Here is a 10,708-nt window from a genome sequence, read left to right as displayed (position 1 = left end):
AGAAATGGGACAAAGTGTTCTAGAAAGCTTATGAACTCAGCTGTGTGACTATACATAGTGGATATAGTCAGAAAGTGGACGTGCTGCCCGAAATGGGAAACATATATTTTCACCCACTTTTATTATATACACTTATATTCTGTTCACAAAAATGTTTTTTCCACTCCCCTAAAACCCCCGTCATGCATTTATTTTATTATTTATAATCACCTATTCCAGGAAATCAATAATCGTTGTAGAAACTACAAATCCCGTGAGCTGCGACGTGTGGCTTGATACAAAGTCACGTGATATTTGTAGTTTTTTCCGGTTTTCAAACGTATGTAAAAATAGGGTTGTAAAAAGACATATATACTGATGATATTGAATATCTAGTAAAGCCGAACTAGCGATGACAGTGCCTTAAGTTGATATATGTTAAGAAAAAGGTAAATAGTGTTCATTTAGGATGTGTTTAGAACCGCGCAATGCAGATTTACGCCAAATAGCAATGGAGGCTGGTTCTTCCGCTGTATAAACAGAAGATCTGGGGTTAGGATTGCTTTATATACTGAATACATTAAATATTTACTTAAGCCGAACTTGTAATGGCAGTGATTATAGTTGCGTTAAGTTAAGAAATGACACACAACACTGCATTTGCGTCATTTATTTGAAAATATGTAAGGCTAGCTTTGCTGCAGCTTGGTTGACCGAAACCGAACGCAGCCAATCTACGGGGGACAGCTCATAACAGGAATCGAATGAGTCCAACTACGTCACTAGGCTTTCTGCCGATCTCATAAGACTTCTTTTAATAATACAGCTCAAAATGCACGTGTGCAACAGGTTTAACGAATGCATTGAATAATATGGCATTAGAAGCATTCACTTTGAGGATGTGAGATATAATAATAATATCCATCCATCCATCCACCCAAACTTCCTCTGGCGCTTCCGGGAGGATCCCAAGGCGAACCGAGTGACGTCACTCCAGCGTGTCCTGGGTCTTCCCCGGGGTCTCTCCCGGCGGGGATTATTATTATTATTATTATTATTATTATTATTATTATTATTATTATTATTATTATTATTATCATCATCATCATCATCATCATCATCATCATCATTAATAATTTAATAAAAGTATTATTATTATTATTATTATTATCATCATCATTATCATATCATTATTATCATCATCAATAACAATAATACAACAACCACAATAATAAAAACATACACTTTATTCTATCATCTGTCATTACCACAAGTGGAATTAAGACACAACAAACAGTAGCAGTGGGTTAGCCTTTCTTTTTTTTTATGAAGCTGAAATCTTGATGACATGGTTTATGTTTACATAGTGTAGATGAACAATGCATGTCAGCAGAACCCCACCCCCCAACTATTCTCAGATCTCCAGACACAGATATTGATGAAGTAAAATACATTCACTTGCAACCATTTTGAGGTACTTCCATGAAACCTGTACTTTCACTTCCCCAACATTGACAAATTTGTACATTTCACTATACTAAAACTGGAATTCAATATTAATCCAAACCATTACTAATTGTTTCAGCTGACATTAGTGGATGCAGTGATGAACTGTCATGACAGGCAATGGCTTTATGCAGTGATGTCTCCTACAGAATCCTGTCTGTTTTGATCCAGTGTCATCTGTCTACAATTCTTCTTCTGAACTGCTATTGTCCTGTACACTCTCCTCTCCCTCTTTTTCTTCCCCCTCTTCTTCTCCCTCTTCTTCTGCGTCCTCTTTTTCTTCCTCAAATAGACTGAAAGAGGAGCTTGCATCCACAAGGGCATAGGTGCTGGTGACACTGCTCAGTTTCTCATGAAGAAGGTGCCGCTTGTGAAGAAGACAGCAGTGTAGTCCTCTGTATCCCTCTTCAGTCATATCTGGGGATGACACTAAAATGAAAAGAAAATTTTCAATCAATAAAGTCTCGATCATGCATTTTGAACATGTTACTGGATTTGTGACAAAAAAAGGGTGATTAGATTTGATGAAACTGCAATAATTACATGACACTAGTGTGATAGTGTCATTACATGTCACTACATGCCATTTTACTGCTCAGTGGCACTGATTTATCATTACATAGTATTGCGTCATTGGCAGAGATGTTCACGAGTCTTTTTGGGAAGTCCAATCAAGCCTCAAGTCTCTACAACCAGAAAAGACAGAAGGGTCATTAAAAAATAAAAGTCTCCTATCATCTGCTGCTATCCGATCTGCTAAGAATACTGCACAGCTATATACAAGAAATTCAAAGCATTTACTGTATTATTATCATCATCACCCCTTTATCTATTGGCATACAGTATAGATTAGTTGTTTAGCATATGATCACTTTAAACAGGCTATTGCAAAGTAGTAAGTATAACAATATATGCAAAGTAAATATAACGAAAACACACAATGCTCTGGGGGGGGAAAAAAACAACAACAAAAAAAACCCCAGCCGGTTCACCTACCACACCTGTCACTGACCGAGCGGTCACTCTGCTGTTCCTCTCTCTATAGCCTGTGTTTGGCTGTACTTTGTATAAAAGGAGTTCAATATATGAAGATCTAACCTCCATCTGAATACAGATCATGTGGCGCTGCTCAGCTGTAGCAGTGTGTTTTATAATGGCAAAAATCGGCACAAGCCAAGAAAATAATGATTGTTCACGAGTCCAAAAACACAAGTCCAAATCAAGTCTGAAGTCACTGTGTGTGCGCGACTTAAGTTCAACTCGAACTCGGTCAGAAAGGATTTAGAAAGATGTCAAAGTCACTTAGAATGCATCCTCCTTTTAGTAAGGGGAGATTGTGTGGAACCTACCGTGGTTCTTGATGTCCTGGTCAACCTGGCAAAGGAGGTTATCAAGTTTGTCCAAAGCCTTTCTCAAATATTGCCAATGCTGGGTCATCTCTTTCACAATGATAAGCCTCTCCTCTTCCATTCGCCTAACCAGCATGACCTGGTCAAACAGTCGCCTCTTCAAGCGTAGACTCACCACTGTTTTGGAAAAGAGAACAGATATGAAACCATCAAAGCATTTTACTACGTACAACTGTTCAGTCAGACAACTCTTGAATGAGAACAAATCATTTATTGAGCGCAAGCATGGCAAGCTGAAGCACAGCATAGGTATCCTTGAGCATGGCTGCAGCAGGTTTGGTATCAGGCTCTGTCCCAGTTATTCGTTCCCTGAATGATCTGCTTTGGCAGACATTACAGGCAATCAAGCAGATCCCCGCAGGGGATCATAGAGACAGAGCCCACAGGTGGATGCCGGGCAGGAGGTGGGTTTGCAAAACCTCATGGGCGGCAGCGAGATGTAAGCAGTAGCAGCAGAGCAGCGGCAGCATAGCCAGGGATGAGCAGGTGAGCTGGGGGGTTTAAATAACCCGCTTCTATTTGGGTGAGGAGAGCAGGTGACTGATCAGCTGATCAGGATGGGCGCAGCTTTACTCGTCTGCCTGAACTAGCTTCGCATTATTTGAATTCTATGAATTTCAAAATCACAAAAAACACTTGCTTACCATCTCCTTGCGCATCCCAAGGCAGAATGACATTGTCAGAGAGGCTGCACACTGCTTCAATGTCAATTTTTGGCTCAAATGCAGGTTCAGCATTGTAGTGAATGATTGTCTCTTTCAGTTTTTTCTTGACCTCAGCTAGTCTCCTCCTTTTTCGCTGCCTTGTTTTGTTGCTGTCTGTTTGATCAAAAGAAATATTAGGAAAAGACCAAAAAAGCATAAGCGGTTGAGTGATGTAATACTACATACCATTTTGTCGATAGAGATCATTTTTCTTCTTTCTTATGGAATAAATCATGTCCTCTATCTCCCTCTGGAGCTCGTCCTGGCTACTGTCAGCACTACATGTAGGTCTCTCTTGAAAAATAGAAACAAGGCAAGATGTAAAATGTCATGTAGTCAAATATCACAAGACCCATCATACTGACACACTACCACCAACCACATTACACACCAGAGGCCGCCCACTGCTTCACATCCTCCACCCACTGCTCTGTGTCCTCCAGAGATATGTTCAGCTCCTGTTGGAGATGTTGGCAGTTGGCTGCTTCCACATCTGCTCTCTGTGTGGCCTATTTTGAAGGTTTGAAAAAAAGAGATGAATACAAGAGCCCAAGGTGTAATCTCTCAACATAAAGCTGTTAACAATTAATTGACAATAAATCAAATTAATAAACAACCATTACTTACAAACAATATTTTATTCCTACATGGTCATTGGCGATCTACCCACTGCCTCCATTATTATTTTTGGTTAGATATATTAGGGCTGTTAGATTTTGCCCAAAAATAAAATCTCGATTTTCTTCTCTCAAAAGACGATTTTTTGGGGAAATGACAAACTATTTTATGTGTGCTCAGTGCTGTGTCTTTTGATATGACGACCCCGCCCACCCAAGCTGAAGAACTCAACTGTAATGGGAAAAGACCTAAACCGAGTCGAGCAGAACAGAGCTGTAACTGTGTCGTGGAATAGGGCCACTAGTCTTTGTGGCAACAAAGTCCTCACTGCACCTTAGCAAACGTTGACATGTTTGTTTGGGGGGAGCGTGATGGGCGGAAGGAGGCGGAAGTTACTACGGTACCCCAGCGCACCCCAGATAGATGAATGGGGGCTGTACTGTATACCCTAGTTAGATTTAAAAAATATTTTTTTCGAGTTCACATTTTTAACATGGTCCTAACTAAATAATTGTGATTATGATTTAAAATCAATCAATCAAACAGGCCTATTAGATATATTACAACACATGACAAGCACCAGGAAAAAAGGGAAAGAGAGGAAGATTGAAATGCAACAAAGAGCCACAGGTGGGAATCAGACCAAGGGCTGTTGCTGAGGATTCAGCCTCAGTACTTGGGTTTCACACTCTGCATAAATGGTGCCCTATTTCAACATACAACATAGACCCACAGACTTCTTACTTTGACAAATCTCTTGGCCAGTGTCTTGTGGAGACTCTCATGTTTCCGATTGTTCCATGCCATGGCAAGGACCGTAATCATGTCAGCTCTGCATGCAAAAAACAAACAAACAAAAAACCTCGCAGAAATTATGCAAATGTAAAATTAAAATACATTATCATTTGATGCTATTTCCAAGCATATATTTTGCTTTTACCAACCTGACTTAGTCATATATTTAGTGGTGAGAGCTGCTCTTGACAGGAAGCTGTTTACTTGTTCGACTTCCTCACCAATTGTGTTTCCTGCGCCCTCCTGGTTTCTCCCCCCCCACTTCACCTATTCCAAAAACAGACAGTAAGATTAAGACATTTGTATTAGAGTCATGCTTTAACATCCAACCTATTTGGTTAAGTTCCTAGTATGTTTGCTTGGTTAATGTGGTTCATTGGAGATGCCAACTGAGCTCTAGTACAGATTAAAAGACCCACATTGAGACGAGATGGTTATCTTGGTCTTATACCAAATGGACTCTGACTCCAGACTTCAAGAACATGTAAGCATGTTAGTGCTATTGTACATGCTTAATATTTCTTTTGCTCAGTCATCTGGGGGCAGCATGCCCTCCTTTACAAAGTGTAAAACAGTGTAGGATTTTCAAGATGTTTCCTCAAAGTACATTGAGCATTATGATGCTATACTGTTCAGATAATCATCATGGTTATGAGCAAATGACAACTGTGCTTTTGACATAGGTTAGCAATGTCTCTGTCAGAGATGTATACACTAGTCGTGAAGACAAGGCCTTGTTCCTGTGTTTACTTTCTTGCTCCTGAACAGAACAGCACTTTAAAAGCACGTAGTGTATAGCTCTGGTCCTACAGGAAACTTAATAAATGCATAACACAACTACATATAATAATCAAAATTATGGATGTGAACTAACATATCTGAGCTTGAAAAGATAAAAATAAAACTACAGTATATTTCTAGTGGAAGAGAAGAGGTAAGAGACTTAAAATCAATGTTGTGATACAAACATTTAACTTGCCACTGTACCTCACATTTGCCAGTGTGAGCCTTGGCATGCATTACTGAGAGAAATGGCTTCATGTCTACAAGAGGCTGGAGCTCTGGCAACTTCTCTGCCATTTTCTTCAGGTATGGCCAATATCTGTAATAGAAAAAACACCACAGCATTTGAGGTTCATAATGGTAAGGACACAAAGCAGGACTTGGAGTGAAAAGGTTGGTATTGGTAGTGTTTTCAACTTGAGTCTGTGTGTTCATACGTCTGATGAAAGATTTTTTTCACCACAAAATGAGTGTGGTCTGACCAGTGTAACAGAGCTCTGATAACCCATGCAATAAGAACTCAGTAGTAATGGCCACACCTGCGGAAAATATAGAGTTATGATGAGGCAACGGTTGTGACTACCTGCAAGTGATGTCCATACAAAAGAACGTCGCGTTTGCCTTTTCAGACAATTCTTTCTGCAAGAACAGTGGATATGCATATATTTCCCCACGGTAGTGGTTCAGGCCTTGCAGCAACGTCCCATGGCGGCACACAGCGATTTCGAGCCCCTCCTCATCCACCTTTGCTCGTGATTTTTGGGATGTTTCTCTGGCTGCTGTGAATGTTGCCGGCCCACAAACATCATGACCAGTGCTCTGAAATTAGAAAATTAGATACAATGTGTAAAACGTAATACTGGGACAAAAAGTAAAGAAGAAATAGATGGTTAAAAACATCCTTACAACTGTCATCAGGCTCCGGATTTTGTCAACAAAGGCTGACACTTTAACATCCTCTGCAATAAAGACTCCATCAAAGAGGGATGGTTCATCTGTCCTGGTACATTAGAAAAAAAAGTGTTTGACAACATAATCACACATCCACAAACATTATTAAATATTGTCTCTAGAATTTGTGAAAATGCCTATCACATAAAGAGTTAAATGTATTGGCAGTGAGGTCCAGTATAGTCAATAGATCAATTACTAAAATGAGAAAGTGATTCTACTAACCCTTTTGACTTCTTGTAACGATAATGTTTCCTGTTACCATCTGCTGATATGGCCAGCATGTCTGGTGTGCATGCTGGACATACAAATGGCTCCACCTGGCACAGATCATCTTTCTTAAAATTGCAGAATGCAAATTCCTGAAAGGCTCGGTGGAAGGAATCACCACAAATACTACCCATCTGGAGAGAAGGATGGTAGTATTCTGGTTAATACAAGACTTTGATATTTGGAATGTAAAAAAAAACTTGGAAAGAAAAACAGACGCACAGACATCGGAGCAACAGCACAGACGATAACATAGTCAGTGTAGAACAATAAGATTCAAGGATCAAGGGCACACTGCAGATCTGTGCGGTTTGAATCCCGCACCAAGCGGCCCTATCCTGTGTGTCATTCCCCCCTCTCTGCCTCCCATTTCTTGTCTCTCTCTCTCTCTCTCAACTATCCTGTACATTAAGGCAAAAAGCCCCCCAAAAAATACTTTAAAAAAAATAAATAAAAATTATTCATAAACAGAGGTCTTACCCGTCCTGTGCTTTGGGCTCTATGCTCAAGCATTCTCAGGAATGCCTGTTGGGACAATGCTGGGCTCGCCAACTTCATCTCTTCAAATGATGTGAAGACATCAAACTTAAAAAGGAGTTGGCAGCTGGTTGTTGCTGGCCAGTATCGGCATCCAAGCAGGTCATTTAACCCTGGGGTCCACTTGTAGTTGCAAACTTGGCAACACACAACCGGCAGGCACAAGTTGTATGGGCCTGAAAACAAAATTATATTTACTATTTGACCAGTATCTGTACAACACAGGACAAAAGGATAATAGTAAGATATGTAGAGGATGTGACGACGCACCATTGATAGTCACCAACACAGTGTGTTTGCCAGGGACAATGGTGAAGTCTGTGCCACAGGTGCAGACTTGCAGTGGTGGAGGAATTGGAAGCACGCAAACTGCAGTAAGGAAAATGACCAGATTTAATAATTATAATGTCTGTATTAGTCAAATATAGTCAAAACAGCCAAATGAAAAAGCAAAAAAACAGTTACAGCAAACTTTAGATGTGGCTTATTATCTTATCTACTAAAATGTTTTAACATACCTTGTTCAGCAAGTTGATGTTGCCCACTTTGGTCCATCACCACTGAGGATGTGGGAGGAATAGGTTTGAAAAAACCATAAATCATGGCTTCTCTGTCATGTAAAACATGTTTTTTGTGGACCTTGAAATCACAAGCAGGACAGAGAAACTGAGTTCCTGAGGGAACACAGTCCAGGCAACGGACCACAGCGTCTGCAGTTTTACATTGCTGACAGTAGTGCTGTTCAACAGTCTCTGCAGCCAATCTGCAGTTCAAGAGCTCTGGCATTGCAGCTCTGAACCTTTTTTGTGCATTCAACTGTCTTTGGGCCCATGCAGACGTGGTGGGTGTTTCTTCCACTTCAGTTGAGGCAGGGACAGTGATGGAGGACAACAGGTCTCTCAACATCTGAATACGTTGGTCTAAATGAACAAAACATACATGATGTGTTTCAATAAAATAAAATAGTGATTTTCTGCATTGCTTTGTCACTGCATATGCATCAGACATATGGGCACTACAGTATACTACAGTAGTAGTAGTAATACAATATTCTGATGACTATATTTTACATTTTAAAACTGAAAGAGTAATGTTGACTATGTAAGATGTCATAATTCAATATGCATACCAAGATTTGGGACCTCTTGAGGAATTTCATCCACGTGTTGTTCCTCAACTCTTGGGAGCTCCCGAGAGCTGGAAGGTTTAACTGTAAACACAAAATGTAATGTGCAATGTAAGAACTCTAACTGCTGACCAACAGCATTAAAAACTGTGAATAACAGCATAACTATGTTATACTTTACTCACCTGAGCGAGATCGATTCTTCCTCACACGTTGCGGTATGATATTACCATCTCGGTCCCACCTCCTCCAGGTAACATTGGAGCCTTCAGCCTTCTTTCGCTTCCTTGTCTTTGGGGGCTAAAAGTTTAAAAAACTGTGTTAATATATTTGCCTTTATTGCGGCACACACCCCCATACACTCTCACATGTTCAGCCCTAACCCACGTGCGCGCACACACATGCTGTGTCTCAAATCAAATACGTTTTGAGTGCACCATCTGGGTTCTTACAGTACACAGCATTTTGACCTACTTGAGAATTGAGATGCACTGCAGACTCAAAAAAAAAAAAAACTTACTTTGATTAAGGAAGTATTCGAATTGAGACACAGCAACACACTCAGGTGTCTCTTATAATAAAAGAGAAACAACGTAGAAAATTTTTACCATTACTGCTTTTGCTGCCAACTCATCCGCCCAGCGTTTCCCCTCCTCCAACGCCTCTTTCAATGCCTCCATGACAAGGGAGGGAGGGGGAGGGAGGAAGGAAGGAAGGAAGGAAGGAAGGAAGGAAGGAAGGAAGGAAGGAAGGAAGGACGGAAGTCAAAGTAAAGACAGAGAGGGTTAAACAACGAGAGACAAAGGAAAAGTAAGAAGAAATTAGTGATGGAAAAGGGATGAGATATTAGTTCTTAAAAGAACTGTTGGTTATTAGTTCTTAAAAGAACTGTTGGTTTTAAATTGCTGCAATCAATGACAGGTGATGGTGGAATGATGTTCAAAGACCTGCAAGCAAACAAACAGACCAAAAGGACCTGGGATTAAATCATTTTCTTAAATATTTAGTTACATAACAAGTAAGTTATGATAATGTTCAAAATGAATTAGCTGTGTCTTCTTCAATATCACATCTCTGACAATAGGCTACACTAATCAAAACTACCAAGACTGTGTATCACTAGGCTAGGAGTGTTTACAGGCTGGTCCCTGATCATTTGTGTGTCCTTTTTTGTTTATTTACCATGCATTATGATAGTAGCCTACTTTTGGCTTCTGAAACCAGCATAACCAATTATGAAAGTCTCTGCAGTAACGTGCATCATAAGAATTAGATTTCAGATGCAGAATGCCATGTTGTCCTAGAGCTCATAAGCTAACTTACTGAAGCTAACAGCCGCACCTTTCAGGTAAAATCGCATACTTTCAGAGGCATGAGTGACTAACTAAAGCGTAACTAAGTGTAAACTAAACTAAGGTACATATTAATTGCCGATAAACGTGGCTGTTTGTTAAAAAGGAAGATAATAAACAAATAAAATCATACACAGAGTAAGTGACCTACCAGAGCCACGACGTTCAGCGATATGGCAGGAACACGCCCACTCGGTGCATCGTATTTTCATTGGTCATTAAGGTCAAAGGTTAACGTTAAATAATGGTAAAGTTAGCTAGAAGTAGAGGTTTTCATATCCTGTCTTCAAAACAAAAGCATTGTCACATTGTCACTGTTGCTGAGCTTTTATTTTATAAACAACCGAAAATAGTTTTACTTCGAACCATCGCTAGCTTGCGAGTTGTATAGCAACGTCGGAAGCAAATTTTTAAATAGGCTATATTTGGACAAATTGACCACATATCTGGCATCTACGTTGTTACTTTCTCGCTTGAAATGTTTTTAAATCTTAATAAAGTGACATATTAACGGCCGTAAAAAGAAAAGTGGAGTCAACCTCGACCGGAGGCGTGGATTGTGTGGGCTGCAGTTGCCGCTAGAGGTCGCTGGCTGGCTGCTAAACGTAACACTGAGTCGTAATTCATGTGCCTGCCATACGACAACTGTGGTCGTTTGGCAAAGGAGGACAGTCTGCT

At 40.2% G+C, this 10,708-nt stretch overlaps 2 protein-coding genes across 2 annotated transcripts; both read right to left on the bottom strand.

The window, feature by feature from the left end:
* Positions 1 to 1,384: 1,384 nt before the first annotated feature.
* Positions 1,385 to 5,036, bottom strand: LOC311010353 (uncharacterized protein). The gene is made up of 6 exons (XM_084040877.1): positions 4,961 to 5,036; positions 3,990 to 4,107; positions 3,785 to 3,892; positions 3,539 to 3,712; positions 2,835 to 3,011; positions 1,385 to 1,914 (listed from the first exon to the last, which is right to left on the bottom strand). Exons 1-6 carry the CDS (start codon positions 5,021 to 5,023, stop codon positions 1,667 to 1,669), a joined length of 888 nt encoding a protein of 295 aa, XP_083897003.1. The 5' UTR covers positions 5,024 to 5,036; the 3' UTR covers positions 1,385 to 1,666.
* A 116-nt stretch (positions 5,037 to 5,152) lies between these two features.
* LOC311010354 (uncharacterized protein) lies at positions 5,153 to 9,580 on the bottom strand (the record flags this gene model as incomplete). Its single annotated transcript, XM_084040878.1, has 11 exons — positions 9,287 to 9,580; positions 8,864 to 8,978; positions 8,682 to 8,762; positions 8,071 to 8,472; positions 7,823 to 7,921; positions 7,496 to 7,728; positions 6,971 to 7,149; positions 6,701 to 6,794; positions 6,378 to 6,613; positions 5,999 to 6,113; positions 5,153 to 5,278 (listed from the first exon to the last, which is right to left on the bottom strand). Exons 1-11 carry the CDS (start codon positions 9,356 to 9,358, stop codon positions 5,153 to 5,155), a joined length of 1,752 nt encoding a protein of 583 aa, XP_083897004.1. The 5' UTR covers positions 9,359 to 9,580.
* Between the last annotated feature and the right edge of the window lie 1,128 nt (positions 9,581 to 10,708).

The sequence above is a fragment of the Eutrigla gurnardus genome (assembly GCF_963514095.1).
Source record: "Eutrigla gurnardus genome assembly, contig: SCAFFOLD_90, whole genome shotgun sequence".
Classification (NCBI taxonomy): domain Eukaryota; kingdom Metazoa; phylum Chordata; class Actinopteri; order Perciformes; family Triglidae; genus Eutrigla; species Eutrigla gurnardus.
The sequence above is the reverse complement of the archived record's forward strand: the minus strand, read 5'-3'. Positions and strand labels throughout refer to the sequence as shown.

Coding starts and splice junctions, on each gene's coding strand:
- LOC311010353 (XM_084040877.1), bottom strand. CDS start 5,023: ATGGCATGGAACAATCGGAAACATGAGAGTCTCCACAAGACACTGGCC. Junction 4,108..4,960: donor TGGCCAAGAGATTTGTCAAA/GTAAGAAGTCTG, acceptor CCTTCAAAATAG/GCCACACAGAGAGCAGATGT. Junction 1,915..2,834: donor CCAGGACATCAAGAACCACG/GTAGGTTCCACA, acceptor TTTTCATTTTAG/TGTCATCCCCAGATATGACT.